An 18,163-nucleotide genomic window follows, 5' to 3' on the forward strand; every position below is an offset into this window, starting at 1 on the left:
CGACCTACCACCTGTCTTTGTGCAATTATATTCAAGCTTAGTATGATCTTCGACTTCTCTTAGTTTACTGAAAATAGTCAAATTGCCCTTTGGAATTTTTCTTTCTCATTGGAATGTATCTAATGACTTTTTTTTGAACCTATTGTCTAGCTCCCTGACCTACTTTGCCAGTTCACTCTGCTTTCATGTTCTCAAATTACATTTATTTAACTTTGAAATAAAAGTTTTGGGTCCACACCCCTCTCCCTCAAACTGAATGTAAAATTTGATTGTATTATGATTACAGCTACTTAGAATCTCTTCACTATAAGACTATCCATAATATTTTACAATTTGATGAGACTTTAAGTCCAGTATAGCCTGCTCTCTGGTGGGCTCTAGAATGTACAGTCTGAACACATTCTATGATCTCCTCACAACTACCTTTGTCGATTTGATTGCTCCAGTGGGCTAAAACCCCCCATGATTCTTTCTGTATCTTTCCATGTGCTTACACTTTTTGGGTGTGCTTGCACATCAATCCCATCACAGAATTAATCATTTCTAATGGGTGGCACAGTGGTTAGCACTGCTGCCCCACAGTGCCAGGTAACCAGGTTTGATTCTACTCTCAGGTGACAGAATGTGTGGAGTTTGCTCTGGTTGCTTCTCACGGTCCAAAGCTGTGCCGGTAAGGTAGATTGGCCATTGACTATATTGCCCACAGTGTCCAGGGGTGAGCAGGTTAGGTAGATTAGACATGACAAATGCAGCATTACAGGGAATGAGGTTGGGAGGTATGGATCTGGGTCTGGGTTAGATGACCTTCAGAGGTTCTGTGTTGGATTTGATGGGCTGAATAACCTGCTTCTGCAGTGTAGGGATTTCTATGTTTTCATCTCTCCCCACAGTACCTGTACATTCTGGTTTCCTGAACATATGGCATCCCTCTCTATTGTGCTAATACCATTATCATTGAACAGACCCCAGAGTCTACAGGAGAGAGGCTGGAAAAACACAGCAGGTCAAACAGCATCTGAGGAGCAGATAAGTCAATGTTTTGGCTGAAACCCTTCATCAAGGCCTGAAACACTGTTCCTCAGAAGCTGTCTGACTTGTTGTGATTTTCCAGCCTCACACCTATAGACTCTGGCTTCCAGAGTCTGCAGTCCTTATCGTCTCCATATTCAGCTCCCAAACTATCATAAACAGAACTATGCTGGATAGCTAGACAGCTAAATAAACACATAAGAGCTGACAGGATAAAATGGAGCAAGGTGGAGTCATGGTTGTGTGGTATGCGTTAGTTGGCTGAATGGCCTTTTTCTGCACTATGTGCTGAATGTAACTCAGGAAAAGATACAAACAGCCAGAAGCTAATGACAATCCTCAATGCACCAGAGGTTGTCAGTAAGTGTGAGAACAGAGAAGATATTTGAATGGAGCTCTGCGAGGCTGTGCTTAGGTGTGGAACCATTGATTTAAACATTTGGCTGAGGTCAACTGGGTGTGATTGAAAATATTTGTATTCTTGCCTCACCTCTAGTTGCAAAATAAACACCATCCCAAATAGATTCCAAGATCCTGTGAAACTGGTTTAGAGTTAGATTCAAAGGCGAGTTCAACAATTTTCAGATTTCAGCTATTTCTGGTTCTGGTTCTACTGTTGGAATTTATCTTTCCTCGAGACTCAACTTTTGTTTCTTAACTTGTTTCATCATTTTACTCACAATTTAATCATAGACCTGGCCTTTCCTTACGTTCTGTCCTCCCATCCTGCCTGTATTTTCCTTTCTCTGTACTTGTTTAAATCCTTTTTGTTTAAACTGGGATGTGGGTGTGTCACTGGGCAGGCCAGCATTTTTGCCCATCTTTTATTGCACTGGAGAAGTGGGCGGGGAGCCTTTTGAATTGCTGCAGTTCCTGGGGTGTTCCACCTTCACTTGTTGCCTCTCCAAAGTCTTCCAGGAAAATGCTGCACTTCTTTAGCTTCCGCCCAAACAATATTTAAAAAGCCACCTCCTACAGACAAGCCCTACCTATACACAGGGTACCTGCATGGGCCCAAGCTATGCCTGCCTCTGTGTAGGTTACATGGAACAATCTGTCTTCCGTACCTACACAGGGCCCAAACCCCACCTCTTCCTCCGTTACACTGATGGCCATATCGACGCCGCCTTGTGCTCCCACGAGGAGCTCGAACAGTTCATCAACTTCACCAACACCCTCCAGACAAACCTTAAGTTCACCTGGACCATCTCTGACGCCTCTCTCTCCTTCCTGGACCTCTCTGTCTCCATCTCCGGCAACCACCTAGAAACCGATATCCATTTCAAGCCCAACGACTCCACAGCCACCGAAAATACACCACCTCCCACCCACCTTCCTGCAAAAATGCCATTCCCTATTCACAACTCCTTCGCCTCCGGTGCATCTGCTCCCAGGATGTGGCAATCCACTCCTGTACATATCAGATGTCCTCGTTTTTCCAAGGATCGCAACATATGCCCCCCACCAGCCCCTCAGTGGTCGAGAACGCCCTCAACCGTGTCACCCACATTTCCTGCAACTCATCTCTCACTCCCCCTCCCCGCAATAACAACCAAAACAGAAGCCCCCTCATCCTCAAGTCCCACCCCACCAACCTCCGGATCCAACGCATCATCCCCCGACACTTCCGCCATCTGCAATCCGACCCCACTACCAAAGACATTTTTCCTTCCTCACCCTTATCTGCTTTCCGGAGGGTTCACTCTCTCCAGGACTCCCTTGTCCACTACACATTCCCCTGCAGCCCTACCATACCCGGCATTTTTCCCTACAACTGCAGGAAGTGCTACACCTGCCCACACACCGCCATACCAGGCCCCAAGATGACTTGTTCATCTGCACATCTGCCAATGTGGTATACTGCATCCACTGTTCCCGTTGTGGCTTCCTCTACATTGGGGAAACCAAATGGAGGCTTGGAGACTACTTTGCGGAACACCTACGGTCAGTTCGCACTAAACAACTGCATCTCCCAGTCGCAAACCATTTCAACTCCCATTCTGCAGATGACATGTTCATCCTGGGCGTCCTGCAGTGCCACAAAGATGCCACCTGAAGGTTGTAGGAACAGCAACTCATATTCCACTTGGGAACCCTGCAGCCCAATGGTATCAATGTGGACTTCACAAGCTTGAAAATCTCCCGTACCCCTACTGCATGCCAAAACCGGCCCAGCATGTCCCCACCTCCCTAACCTGTCCTTCCTCCCGCCTATCCCCTCCTCCCACCTTAAGCCCCAACACCACTGCCGACCTACTAACCTCATCCCGCCCCCTTGACCTGTCTGTCCTCCCTGGACCTACCTATCTTCTCCCTACCTCCCCACCTACACTCCCCTTTACTGGCTCCATCCCCACCTCTTTGACCTGTCTGTCTCCTCTCCACCTATCTCCTTCTCTATCCATCTTCTATCCGCTCCCCTCCTCCTTATTTATTTCAGAACCCTTTTCCCCTCCCCCATTTCTGAAGAAGGGTCTCGGCCTGAAACGTCAGCTTTCTTGGATAAGGGGAATGCACTGGATAACTGAAGGTGCTGAAGGGCGCTGCCATAAGAACGGGATATGATGTTCAACTCATCAATGTCAGTTCTGAGGTGCCACAGCAAAAAACTGTTCGTCACAGCCTTCAACACATTATCAATGATGAGCACCTAGCCAGGATCTTCCCCACCCCACCACCTCTCACCTTCAAACAACCCCCAAACCTTAAACAGACCATTGTTCACAGCAAACTACCCAGCCTTCAGGACAACATCGACCACAACACCACACAACCCTGTCATGGCAACCTCTGCAAGACATGGCAGATCAATGACATGGACACTACCATCACATGTGGAAACATCACCCACCACATGCACAGCAGATACTCATGTGACTCAGCCAATGTTGTCTATCTCATACGCTGCAGGCAAGGATGCCCCAAGGCATGGGATATTGGTGAAACCATGGAGACGCTATGACAATGGATGAATGGATGCCGCGCAACAATTGCCAGATCGGGGTGTTCCCTTCCAGTGGAGGAACATTTCAGTGGTTAAGTACATTCAGTTTCGGACCTTTGGGTAAACATCCTCCATGGGGGACTTCAGGCTACACAACAACGCAGAGTATCCGAGCAGAGGCTGATAGCCATGTTCAGTACCCATGAGGATGGTCTCACACACATAAGTCTATGGGGTGAATTTGCATTTGGGCAGATTTTTAAATGCAGATACATTCAAATTTTGTTCAGAAAGCACACAATTTGTAGACAGTCAATGTGGCATTTTATAAATTCCTAGTTTGGAAATAAAATGAGTCTGATTCCAAGTTAATACACAGGCAGATCGTAAACAAGGCCTCATATAGAATGGTATCAGTGATATTGGGAACTGCAGATGCTGGAGAATCCAAGATAATAAAATGTGAGGCTGGATGAACACAGCAGGCCCAGCAGCATCTCAGGAGCACAAAAGCTGACGTTTCAGGCCTGGACCCTTCATCAGAGAGCTCTCTGATGAAGGGTCTAGGCCCGAAACATCAGCTTTTGTGCTCCTGAGATGCTGCTGGGCCTGCTGTGTTCATCCAGCCTCACATTTTATTACCTCATATAGAATGCAATGTCTGACCTGAGATGTCACTTCTGGTATACTGATAAAACCTTCAGCTATCTCAGGGCAGGAACTTGAAAGAAATTCTATAACTTGTATACTAATCCGTTCTAACTTATTAAAGATTTAACAGCCATCTTAGTTTTATTCAATACATTTGCATCAGTTCTATGACCCTTTGACTCTTGCTGATAAATTCTGTGTCTGATGCCACCTCTCATGCTGACACAAGAAGAAGGAGTGAGATTCCGATAGCTTTTGTCTTCAAATAAACCTGTTGGACTATAACCCGGTGTCGGGTGATTTTTGACATTGTCCACCCCAGTCTAACACCAGCACCTCCACATTATTTCAGGAATATAATTGCTCTGTTTCTCTCCCCACAGATGCTGCTTGTGGACCTGCTGAGCATTTACAACATCTTATGTTCTCATTTCAGATCTCTGTCAGCCTCAGTGTTTTCTTTCCATGCTCTTGTAAGGATTCCTGGTTTTGGTCACCAGGCTGTACGGAGGAAACTCTGTTACAGCATAATGATAATCTCACTGAATGAGCTATCCTGAGAATGAGGTTAATTCTCCAGGGCCATGAGTTCAGGACCCATCATAGTGGCTGATGATGTTGAAATTCAATGAATTAAATCTTGAATTGAGGGTTCTTGTGGCAAAATGGTGGTGTCTGAACCTCTGAGCTAGGAGGTTGAAGTTCAAGACCCACCTGGTCCAGAGGTTTGTAGCAACATCTCTGAACAGGTTGATTAGGAAAACCTTCAGCTGTAAGCTAGCCTCACTAAAAGTGACTGGAGATATTCATCAACATCCTTCATGGATGACAAGATGCTCGCGATAGTCCTCACCCTTGATAGTAATTTGACAGAATCCTTTGAGGTCAAGCTGAGCCCCACTCTTTCTTCCATCTTCACTGCCACCATTCTTCTTCTTGTCAAGAACGAGCCTCCCAGTGAGCTGGGCATTGTCAGCGGGATGAATGCAAAAAGATTTCAAACTCAACTCGTTGAAACTCGAGAAAAATCAACACCAACCTAACTTGTACAACTTCAGCATGTGGGTAATGATGGTCATCTCTGTTCTCTTAGGAAACAGTCTCCATGTCTCATTGTTATGGAGGGGTACTGAAGAGTTGGTCTCTGCCTCAATCTCAACAGCTTCATCCCTCCATTAAGATCCTTGGAAGAATCCTCCCAATTGTTTAAACATTTTCTCTAAGTGGGAAGCTACCTCTTATCTAAGACTGACATTAATGCAAAGATTCAACATGGAATCCAATCTGGGAACATAGGCCTTTGGACGCCTAAGGATGAGAATCTTTGATGACTGTGACATTTGTGCATGTGCATAAAGCAGTTATCCTTAAGAGTCTTCTGTATGGCTCCAAAACATGGACCACATGTAGACTCCACCCTCAGGAAATACCAATGCTGTTTGAGATGGACTCTCTGCATCAGCTGGGATGACAGGTGTACTAACATCAGCATCTTTAAGGCCGCCAATAGCAGCAAACATTTGTGCCATGATCATCTGAAACAGACCTTGCTAGGCCAGCCACACGCTTCTGATGCCCGAGTTCTGACTACTGAAGCAGATCCACTTCGCCCAGCTTAATGGAGACACTCAGACGTGACAAGGACAAAGGAAGTGTTACAAAGATTCCCTGAAGGTTTCCTTCAAGAAATGTAACACAGATGTTAAAGCATGGGAAACACTTGTTCAGAAGAAACAAACTTAGAGGAAACTCCTGTATGAAGGGACACAATTCTTTGAGGACACCTATCGGCAAGAGGAGTACGGGAAAGGAACCAGGCAAAGAAATGCCAATAATCTCAGGCCAAGGACCAATTCCACAGAAACACCAGTCAGTTGTGTGGTTAGAGATGTAGCTCTAGGATCAGCATCGTCAGTCACACAAGGACCCACAGAACCCATCACCAGTGACACGGAACTTCCTCGGTGGACAATCATACTCATTAGCAAGTGATTACCGACTCGCATCCCTATTTCTGAGCCAGGGGTCAGGGTTCAGGTCCTATCTGCTCTAGAGGTTAGTAATAGCATCTTTGAACAGGCTGACTTGGAAAATATTAATCTTTGAATTCAAAACTAATCGCTGTAATAGTGACCACTGATTGTCACAGAAACATGGGGTGGCACGGTGGCTCAGTGGTTAGCAATGCTGCCTCACAGCGCCAGGGACCCGGGTTCAATTATACCCTCGGGTGACTGTCTGTGTGGAGGTTACATATTGTCCCTGTCTCTACATGGGCTTCCTTTGGGGACTCTAGTTTCCTCCCATAGTCCAAAGATGTGCAAGCCAGGTGGATTGGCTGTGCTACATTGCCTGTAGTGCTTGGGGATGTGTAGATTAGGTAGGTTATGAAAGATGGGTCTGGGTGGGACGTTCTGAGGGGCAGCACGGACTTGTTGGGTCAAGGGGCCTGTCCCTTCAATGTAGGGATTCTGAACACATTTGACTCTCTTATTTAGTTTGGAAATCTGCCTTCCTCCACTTGGTTTGAGTGACCCGTGACTGCAGATCCACAGCAATTAACTGCCCTCTGGAATAGTCCAGCAAGCCACTCAGCTTGAGGGCCATGAGCACTGCGATCAATGGATGGGATTAAAATAGATGCATGATAATTGTTTTCTGCGCTGGGTAAGGGAGGAGAGATCACCTCAACTAATAATCTTGGTCATATTTTTCGCAACACTCTGTTCACACATGAGGTATACATTCTTGAAAAGGCACTGGTGGATTCCGGATGTTCATGGAGCAGGACCCCACCTTCGACCACTTCTGGTTGAAGATTTTAAGCAAGAGTTGTGGGGGGAATATGAGGAAGGACTTTTGAATGTTGTAAGTGGTAATGATGTGGAGCCCACTGCCTACAAGGATTGTGAAAATGATAACGGTCAATGGTTTCAAAAGGAAATTGGATGTGGACTTCAACAAGATAAACGTAGAAGACTGTGAGGTGAGGCGAAGAGATGGGGTTTACATTCTGCAGGAAGTTCACATGGATTCGATGGCTGACTGATCTTCTTCTGTAGCATCATGACGCTGTGATTCCAGAAGATGAAGAACTGAAACTTTTTGTGACATTTCACATTTGTCTTTTGAATTGCATCATACAGCTGAACTGAGTAAAACATCTCCTAATCTCATGATGTTCAACAATTGCAGTAAGATGACACTTTTAGGAACTAGGCACTGCAATAATTCATTAGAGGGTGGTGGTTGGTGGGAAATGTTCATCCTGGAGACCAGTTACTAGTGGTGTACAGCAAGGGTTGGTGTTGGGTCCACTGCTGTTTGTCATTTTTATAAATGACCTGGATGAGGGCGTAAAAGGATGGGTTAGTAAATTTGTAGATGGCACTAAGGTCGGTGGAGTTGTGGATTGTGACGAAGGATGCTGTAGGTTGCAGAGAGACATAGATAAGCTGCAGAGCTGGGCTGAGAGGTGGCAAATGGAGTTTAATGCAGACAAGTGTGAGGTGAAGCACTTTGGTAGGAGTAACCGGAATGCAAAGTACTGGGCTAATGGTAAGATTCTTAGTAGTGTAGATGAGCAGAGAGATCTCGGTGTCCACAGATCCTTGAAAGTTGCCACCCAGGTTGACAGGGTTGTTAAGAAGGCATACAGTGTTTTAGCTTTTATTAATAGAGGGATCGAGTTCTGGAACCAAGAGGTTATGCTGCAGCTGTACAAAACTCTGGTGCGGCCGCACTTGGAGTATTGTGTACAGTTCTGGTCACCGCATTATAAGAAGGATGAGGAAGCTTTGGAAAAGGTGCAGAGGAGATTTACTAGGATGTTGCCTGGTATGGAGGGAAGGTCTTATGAGGAAAGGCTGAGGGACTTGAGGCTGTTTTCACTAGAGAGAAGGCAGTTGAGAGGTGACTTAATTGAGACATATAAAATAATCAGAGGGTTAGATAGGGTGGATAGAGAGAGCCTTTTTCTTAGGATGGTGTCGGTGAGCACGAGGGGGCACAGCTCTAAATTGAGGGGTGAATGATATAGGACAGATGTCAGAGGTTGTTTCTTTACTCAGAGAGTAGTAAGGGAATGAAACGCTTTGCCTTCAACGGTAGTAGATTCGCCAACTTTAAGTACATTTAAGTCGTCATTGGACAAGTACATGGATGTGCATGAAATAGTGTAGGTTAGATGGGCTTGAGATTGGTATGACAGGTCGACACAACATCGAAGGCCGAAGGGCCTGTACTGTGCTGTAATGTTCTATGTTCTATAAAGCAAGGCTTCATCATTTAGAGCTGCATTTTCTGCTGTTCTGTTAGCTTACAGTTATTACACCAGTATAAGTGATACACAGGGGTGCAGGAAGGAGGAATGGCAACTCTGGTAATGTTGGAATGTGACTACTTAGTCAAATTGATAATGTACAACTTGAGATAATCCCTTCAAAATACCCCATCTTATGCAGTGTTCCTCTGACAAACATTGAATCATCTTACCTACAAAGTATATTCCAACTACAATTGCAGAGAAAATGGTGACTGCACAGAGAAGAACCAGGATCCTCTTAGATGCACGCGGTGGTCGTCGGCGGGGTCCTAAAGGAACAAGGTGACAAATGGGATTGAATGCAACCATCCCCAAACTTAGCAGGAAATCTATGGATGGACAACACTTTTAGAGAGAGCTCTCACTGCTGGAAACGTCCCAAGATACTTCACAGCAATAAAATTGGACCTCAAACCACATAAGAGATATTAAAATTGGCACCCAAAGTTTGATTAAAGACTTGAATTTTAAGGAGCATCTCAGAGGACAGAGTGAAGGAGAGGTGAAGGGAAGGAATTTCAGTGCCTCATGCATAGGAAGTTTAAGGGATAGCATCATTATCTGAATGATTGAAAAGACAATGTGGTGAGAGCAGCATGATTAGGAGCATTAGGCCACCTTGACTTGGCTCCCAGATCTCTCTATCAATTGACGTGCTTCCTTGCTTTATGTTCTGGGCCTTTTGTAGACTAGTTGATACAGATCAATCACTGTGATTAGAAAGATCTCCATCATCATTGTATCATGGGATGGTAGAAGTGAAATAAATAGACATTAACCTTTGATCTTCCAACAATACCTCCACTGATTAGCTACACATGAGCAAGAGTTGATGAATGAAAAGAAATTTTATGCTTCAAGGCGTCATAGAACATAGAGTAGTTGAGACTTGAGGAGAGATGTAACAGCTTTACAAAGTATTTTTCATGATTCCTATGTCATTTAATGTCGTAACAAATTACACCGATTTGGTGTCTTTTACGTTGGAAAATATCTCAAACACTTGCACAGGAGCTATTTTAGACACTCAGCCTTTAAGGGAGATTTTAGGACAGGTGATTGGAAATCCACTGCCTGGAGACAGGTTCAAATGAAGTGTTCAAGAGGGCATTGGATGTTTACTTTTAGACAGTAATGCTGATTCAGGGAAAAAGGCAGGACATTGACACAAGACAATAGGCCAAGTACAGGCATGATGGGCTGTAATCATTGTGTGGGTAAGTGCTTTTCCAGACTTACTGAGTCTCCTGCGCCAACGCCTGTGACGTACAGATTCTGAGGGGCCCTCTGCTACTGATGTTTCTAACAAGGGTGCAGTTTGGGGCTCAGTTGGTTTTGTTGTGAGAGAAGAGTCATCCTGAGGTGCTGGCACCGTCAATTCAGATCCCAGGCTGGGGTCTTGTGCTGATAGCAGAGGCGATGCTTCCAATCTTGTTTCTGCTAAAATGGGCATACCCAGTGCCTGGAGTTCAATGTATTTAGAGCTCGGAGTGTGGTCTTCTGAAATCTGTGCTGGTGATGATTCAGATGCTGTTGCTTTTATTAAGGGTACACTCTCTGCCTGGGGTTCAGCAGGTCGCGCAGTCTTGGAAGGTTCAACGTTCAAATTCTGTAATATTGAAAATTACTCAAAGATAACAGATCTATATACGTATACATATTTTATATATTTATTTAAAACAGTTTAACAATAACAGTTTACATCTGTATAGAACCCATAAAGTGATCAAATTGCCAGATGCTCCAGAGGAGCATTTACATTCTGATACCAAGCCATATTAGGTCAGGTGGCTGAAAGTTGGCCAAAGTAATTGATTGTGCAAATGTATTGAAGGAGGCAGAGAAGCAGATAGGTGAAGAAGCTTAGGGATAGACCTCCAGAGCTTGGGCCTTGACAGCCAGTGTTAGAACAATAAGAAAAAATTAAGGATGAAGAAGAGAAACCACAGAGTGGAGCCAGAGGAACATAGCAAGCCTGGCAGTGTCAAAGGAGCAGGCAAGTTGACGTTTCAGGTGGGTACCCTTAAGAAAGGTCCTCTGACGCTCCCTAGCCTTCCTTGTTCCTCCACCTCCAGACTGTGTAATCTCTTACTCCAGCATTTACAGTTCTTACTATCTCTGATGATGAACAAGGCTCCAGATTTGGAGGACAACATAGGCCCTAGGGAGTTTCTAAGGAGTTTAAATTTACTTTGAGCCAATAATTTTTGTTCAGAATATTGTGTTTATATTTACTGGTATAAATTCCCACATTAATATTTCCTATACAATTTTACCATCTCAGCTGTTATAGTATAGTTGTAAGCTCTGGGCACCAGTTGGCTCTGTAATGTGAGAGTCAAAAATGTCTCTGAATGCTATTGCCATCTTTTGTGTTGAAACAAACTGCGCTTTACAAATGGACTATGATCATTGCCAAAAAGGTAATTATAAACACTGGTTGTGGTTTGGAGCTTCAGCTCCTTTACCACAACATCTAACTTGACATTCCAGTGCAGTACTGAGTGAGTTGAAGGTGCCACCTTAAGGTGTAGAGCCTAGGTATTGGCTGGCTATGAGCGAGATATTAAATGGTCCAGTAGTACTACTTAAAAGATGAGGATTGATGTTCTGTGGAACAATATTGATTGTTCAACCAACACCACTAAAACAATTTGGTCATTATCACATTGTTGTAATTTAGAGTGCCATGTGCACATTGGCTGTGCATTTCCAAAATCACAAGAGTATCTCCAGAAATTCACAGCATCTGTGGAAAGTAAGTGGAATTAACTTTCTTCAGAACTCTGAACAAAGTCAGAAGGAGGGATGTTTGCCGAAGATTGCACAATGGTCAGCACCATTCACAACTCCTCAGATACTGAAGCAGTCCATGTTCAAATGCAACCAAATCTGGACAATATCCAAACTTGGGCTGACAAGTGACAATTAACTTTTGCATCATAGAACTATCAGGCAATCATCATTTTCAATAAAAGACAATCTAAACACCACCCCTTGACATTCAATGGTGGCACCACCACTGAATCCCTCACTCTCAACATCCTGGGCCTTACTATTGACTTAAAACTGAGCTGGACTCATGATATAAATATAGTGGCTACAAGAGCAGGTCAGAGGCTTGGAATACAGTGGTGAGTAACTCACCTCCTCACTTGCCCAGAGCCTGTCCACCATCCATAAGTCAGGAGTGTGATGGAATACTCCCCACTTGCCTAGATATGAGTGTAGTTCCTACAACACTCAAGGAAAACACTCCAGGACAAAGCAGCCCGCTTGATTGGCACGACACCCACTATCTCCACCTCCAATGCTCAGCAGCAGCAGTGTATACTATCTACAAAATACACTGCAGAAATTCACCCCAAGATCCTTCAATGGCACCTTCAAAACGCACAGTCAAATCCATCTAGAAGGACAAGGGCAGCAGATACATGGGAACACCACCCCTTGTATGTTCCCCTCCAAGCTACTCACCATCCAGATTTGGAAATATATTGATGTTCCTTCATTCTTGGTGGATCAAGGACCTGAAATTCCATCCCTTGGGGAATTGTGGGCCTACCTACAGGACATCGACTGCAGTGCCTGTAGAAGGCAGCTCACCACCAGCTTCTTAAGAGCAACTAGGGATAGGCAAGAAGTGTCAACAAAGCCAGCGATGCCCACAACCTACAAGCAAATAAAAGAAAAGATTCCCTTCCCTAAAAGGATATTCATGAATCAGGTGTGTTTTTGTGACAATTGGCAATCATTCCTTGGTCATTGTTACTGTGACTAACTTTCAATTCCAGGCATTGGAAAATGAATTAGCTGAGTTTAAACTGAATGAACTACCATGATAAGTTTAATTCCTATGTCATTAGAGCCATAGAGTGGGCCTTTCTGTGGCATTATGTCTACGCTACAATCTTCCCTGGTCCAGACCCTCCCCGAGGCTAGCAGAAGGGAGAGTGTGTGAGAAAGTCCCCTGGAATGAGGATGCCTCTTGTTCATGGCAAGAACCTTGCATGTGGAGGCTCTTGTGTGGCAGCTACTACAGTACTGGCTATTCAGGAAAGTCTTCTGCTCTTATAGCCTGTCACTGGTGCGATTCAGAGATTAATGATCAACTTGTATTCAGACATACCTACTAGGGCCATCAACTCCTGAGGAGAGCTGAATGGCCCAGAGGTAGGGACACTGCCCACTCTGCCACACTGATGGAGGCAGGGTCTGAGAGGTGGCGTTGGAGATCAAGAAAGAGTAGATTATGGGAAGGCGAACATTACAGCAAGTGGAGAGAGAGGGAAAGAAGAGGACAGAAACGGAGGGAGGAGGAGACACAGAGTGAGGGTCAAGGTAGAGAGAGTGAGAGGGGAATAGAAGGAGAAGAGTTTGGTGGGACGGAGAAGGCGAGGAGGGAGAGTTGTTGAATTCTCATCCTGAAGGAAAGAAATAATTTTTATAGTGCTGAGTATTGTCAAGTAGTTTCATTAATATTTAAGTTATTCTGCTGTCACTTCCAAATCAGTATTCAGGCTGACACTTGTTCACAGTTATCAAGGTGAGACTTTTCCACATGATGGCAAGCCCACTCAATACAAGAGCTTTGTTCACTGGCACCTGGGGCTAATTTCTGCAATGGCTGTTACATTGGAAGGGAATGGACTGGTTTCGGATCCTCAGGCAAGTGGTAGCCTTGGTGACTTGCAAACAGGGTGTGCCTGTTAAACAATAATGCTCATACTCTTCCATGAAACTTCAGCATTTCATCTGCCTGTCAAACACAGCTGGGCATTTATATATTAACATAGTGGAAGACTCCCAAGTGTTTGACACGCTATCTACGACAGTTTAAATGCAGTAAACATATGCTATAGAACAGGCCATTTGGCCCTCATATTCTATGCTGGTGTCTATGCCTATGTTACTGCCTGAAAATGTGGTAGAGACAGAAAGCCCCATGAATGTTAAGAAGTTAAAATCTACAATAGTGATGCCAAGAGATACAAGGATATGGACTAAGTGCTGGAAAATGGGATTAGAATAGTTAGGTGTTCGCTGTTGACACAACTGATGGGCTGAAGGGCTTTTTTGTGGATGATTCCATGCTTCAAACGAGCCCTGTCTACCCAACTTCATCTCATCCGATCAACATCTTTTTAGGGATTCTTTTCTCTCTTATATGCTTCTCCGGTTTCCCTTTAAATGTTCCTATGTTATTCATCACGATGTGCTCGGAAGCTTCACATTCCAACCACTAACTGCACGATAACCTTAAGGCAATATCAAGTTAACAATGATATTGATACATGCCATGCTTCAACAAGCTAAAGTAAAGGAACGTTTAGAAGTATTGGGTTGAGTGCCTGCAATAATTTGAAAAGGGCATTGTTAGTCTATGAACCTTCTAACAGAGAGATGCAGAAACCATTTGTTCTGTAGAATCTGCTAAAGTTCTAACAAGTGAAAATAAACTCACAAGATGCTGATGATTTGGGAACATATTGAAAGATACCAGCAAGATTCGGCAGAATCAGTCCTTGAGGCAATTTGCAAAGGATCGGTGCGAAAGTCACTAATGTGCTGTGCTTATGTCCGTTGATCTTTGTCTGGGAAACTAGTGCGTCATGAGTGTGGTAAACAAAAATGTTTGCATTAAGATCACACTTTTCAACAGCTTATGCAAATTGATAGCATTTTATAACCAATTAAGTACTTCTGAAGTGTTGTTTTAATGTAGGAGCCATGGTAGTCAACTTGCACATAGCAAGATCCCAGAAAAGGCAACATGATATTTACTTCTAGGGATAAATCTTGGTCAGGATGCAACCCCTCTTTGAAATGGTCCCATGGTAATCACCTTAACACTTCGTTGCAAGAGTGAGACAGGGGTAGAGAAAGAGAGCACACAGCACTTCCTTAACACTGCAGTAGAAGTAGCAGCTTAGAATTTGTGTTTGGGTAGTGGGGCCCAAGTGCACTGGGTTCCCAATAAAGAATGGTATCCACTGGGACACATTTGATACTTTCAGCTTTCAACATAATGCCAATGTAATTCTGTAAATGCACAATGTGTTGCAGCATTTGAAAAAATAGAGCAGTTTGACACTTTGAGCACAAGCCTCTTAAGAGATTGTAGAATGAAAGAAGATGTGCAATCGATGAAGCATTATGTTATTTGTTCTCCTTCAGGTGCTGGCTATCCAACTGTGTACATTCAATATTTTCCATCAAAATTCCAATAAAGATATTTTAAAAAAGTTAACATAATAAATACTTAATATACAGTGAATTAAATTCTTAGTTTGTGAATCTTACCATAATTGAAGGTTTTCAGCATATACGACTCATGACCGTCAGTCTCTCGTGTTTCAGAGCTTAGTTTTAGACTAAGTGCACAGTTCGATGACACACTGAGAGATGCTGCAGTCAGATGAGCTCTGCTTTAATATAGTGATCGCAAAAGTTAGTCAGCCTGTAAAACTAGTTGTTCAATGTCACTGCTGCAGACAAATTCCATAAATATATTTGAACTGTTGCTGGGCAACAAGTAAATTTGTTTTTAAACGAAGCAGGTTGCTCTCACCACTGTCACTGGGCCAGTAACCCAGAGTCCCAGATTACAGGTTTGGGGATTTGGGTTTAATTCCCACTATAGCATTTAGTGGTGCAATTGAATAGATTAAGGTTTGAAAGCTAGGAATGAAGGTAGGCCATTTGGTCCCTTGATCTTGCTTCACCATTCTAGTTCATGGCTGATCATTTACCTTATTGCCACTTTCCTGTGTTATCCTCATATACCTTAATGCCATTTGTATCTAGAAACCCTTGAAGATATTATTGACTGAGTTTCCACAGCCCTCTGTTGGAGAGAATTGCAAAGGCTCTCAACCTGCTTGAAGACAAAATTTCTCCTCATCTCAGTCATAAATGGCCTGTATTTGGAGGCTGTACCTCCTGGTACAAGACCCCTGAACCAGGGGAAGAATTATTTCTGCATCAAGCTCATTAAGAACATTTGTAAGTTTCAACCAGATCACTTCTCATTCTTTGAAACACTAAAGAATGCAGGGCCGGTCTCCTCAATCCCTCCTCAAAGCACAAACTTGCCACATCAGGAATCAGTCGGATGAAGCTTTGGCCAAGTCTCTTTATGGTAGGTCCATCTTTTTTTAGGTAATGGGACCAAAGGAACACGTAATATTCCAGATGTGGTCTCACCAAGGTCCCATGTAATTGAAATAAGACATCCTTAGTTTTGTATTTTGCTTGCGATAAAGGCCAGCGTACCATTTGTCTTCCTGATTGCTTGTTGCACCTGCATGCCAGCTTTCAGTGAACCAAAAACAAGGAGACCCAGCCTATTTTGGACATCAGAAGCTTGGGAGTAGGCCATTCAGCTCCTGAATCCTGAAGGAATTTACTACAATCGAACATTTTAATGCCTTTTATTCACAGTGTCCTCAGAACTTTTTACAATATTGGTAAACAGAAATCTACCGATCTCTACCTTAAATAAACTCTGAGATTGAGCTTCCAAAGCCCTGTAGATGTTGGTGTATAAATGATAGCAGCGAGATGCTTCGCTCCTAGCTCAGCGAACACAACAACATCAACAACCAGCACCCAAGCTACAAATCTTCACCCAAGCCTTTCCACAGACATCTGGGGTAGAGAATTCCAAAAATTCACAACCCTGTGATGAAAACTATCTTTCTTTATCTTGGTCCTAAGTAGTACACCCCGTTTATTCTTAATCTGAGCTCCTAGCTCTAGATTCCCCGTGCAGGGGAAACATCTTACCTCCATCAACACCCTCATTCCCTTACCCCTCCCAGATAACACATGCCCCTCAATCCCAAACTCTTGTTGAACTCCCATCCTGCAGCAATGATGGAAGGTAACAAAATCCCATTTGTTGTTGAGAAGGAGACGGTGAGCTACCTTCTTGACACACTGCAGTCCAGTTAGCGATATCTCCTGCAGTCTAGGCCATGTGATATGTTTCTGACTCCCACATGCTGTAGGATGTTATTCCACTTGGCCAAGCTGCCCTCCCAGAAACTTACTGTTGGCCTTTTTACTATAATCTGGAGATAAGAAAGTAGAATTACTTACTTATCATCCCATTCTCCTGTGCCTTTATGGCAGGTACTTAGATATCTAAAGTTAGTCTCAGAAATGGTGGCCATTAAAACTTCAATTAACCTGGTCCCATTTCGTTCTTTCAAGACTAGCAATTATTGCCCATCCCAAACTGCTTTTGAGAAAGCGAAGGTCTTCTCAAGCATTTGATATGGTGCATGTACGACCACAGCATTGTAAAGGATGGAGTTCCACGACATTGATCCTGTAACAGTGAAGGAACAGTGATATTGTCCTATGTTATCGTACATGTGGGCGTTCCCATACACCCTTCCCTTTCCAAGGGTGGTAGTGGTCAAAGATATGGGAAGTTGTGTTGAAGAAGCCTTGGTGGAGCTGTCTTGTAGATGGACACAGGGCTGCTGCCATGGGTTGGCACTGAAGGGATTGAATGTGCAAGGTGGTGGATAGAATACTAATCAAGCAAGATGCTTTGTCCTGCAGAGTGTTGAGCTTCTTGACTGTTGCTTCAGTTGCACCCAACCAGAGAATAGCTAACGAGTCAGGAGTTGAGTTACTTATTGCAGAATTCCTAAGCTTGGCCTTGTTTTTGCAGTCAAAACATATATTTACCAGTTAAGAAGCATTTAGATGTGCTATTGCAATGCCAAGGCATACAAAAGTCTGCAAAATTAGATTAGAATAGTTAGGTGCCTGTTTTTGACCAGTGTAGACTTGATAGGGTGACAGAGATAATAGGAACTGCAGATGCTGGAGAATCTGAGATAACAAGATATAGAGCTGGATGAACACAGCAGGCCAATCAGCATCATAGGAGCAGAAAGGCTGACGTTTTGGGCCTAGACCCGAAGCCCCGTCAGTCTTTCTGCTCCTATGACGCTGCTTGGCCTGCTATGTTCATTCAGCTCTACACCTTGTTATCGCGATAGGATGACAGGTCTTTTCACTGCTGACGACCTTTATGACTCTGTGACTCTATGATGCTATGTGGGGGAGTCCAGTTCAGTTTATGGTTGATAGTAACCTCCAGTGGAGGATTCAGCAATAGTAATGACATTGAATATCAAGGGGTAATGGTTAGATTCCCTGTGGCTTATGATATCAGTAAGGAATGCAAAAATGAA

General features: G+C 43.9%; 1 protein-coding gene across 4 annotated transcripts in view; it reads right to left on the bottom strand.

The window, feature by feature from the left end:
• Positions 1–16,138, bottom strand: part of tmprss5 (transmembrane serine protease 5) — a 48,585-nt gene extending 32,447 nt beyond the window's left edge. Inside the window, exons 1-3 of one of the 4 annotated variants that reach the window (XM_059639045.1) lie at positions 15,252–16,138; positions 10,188–10,557; positions 9,119–9,217 (exon numbers count right to left, since the gene is read on the bottom strand). In XM_059639045.1, the coding sequence (XP_059495028.1) occupies positions 9,119–9,217; positions 10,188–10,557; positions 15,252–15,254 (472 nt within the window). In that variant the 5' untranslated portion in view covers positions 15,255–16,138. Of the gene's footprint in view, positions 1–9,118; positions 9,218–10,187; positions 10,558–12,425; positions 12,821–14,412; positions 14,593–15,251 lie in introns of those variants that run through there. The other 3 variants (XM_059639044.1, XM_059639046.1, XM_059639047.1) reach the window with 3 other exon arrangements.
• Positions 16,139–18,163: the final 2,025 nt, after the last annotated feature.

Source organism: Stegostoma tigrinum, chromosome 32 (assembly GCF_030684315.1).
Source record: "Stegostoma tigrinum isolate sSteTig4 chromosome 32, sSteTig4.hap1, whole genome shotgun sequence".
In the NCBI taxonomy this organism is placed as follows: Eukaryota; Metazoa; Chordata; class Chondrichthyes; order Orectolobiformes; family Stegostomatidae; genus Stegostoma; species Stegostoma tigrinum.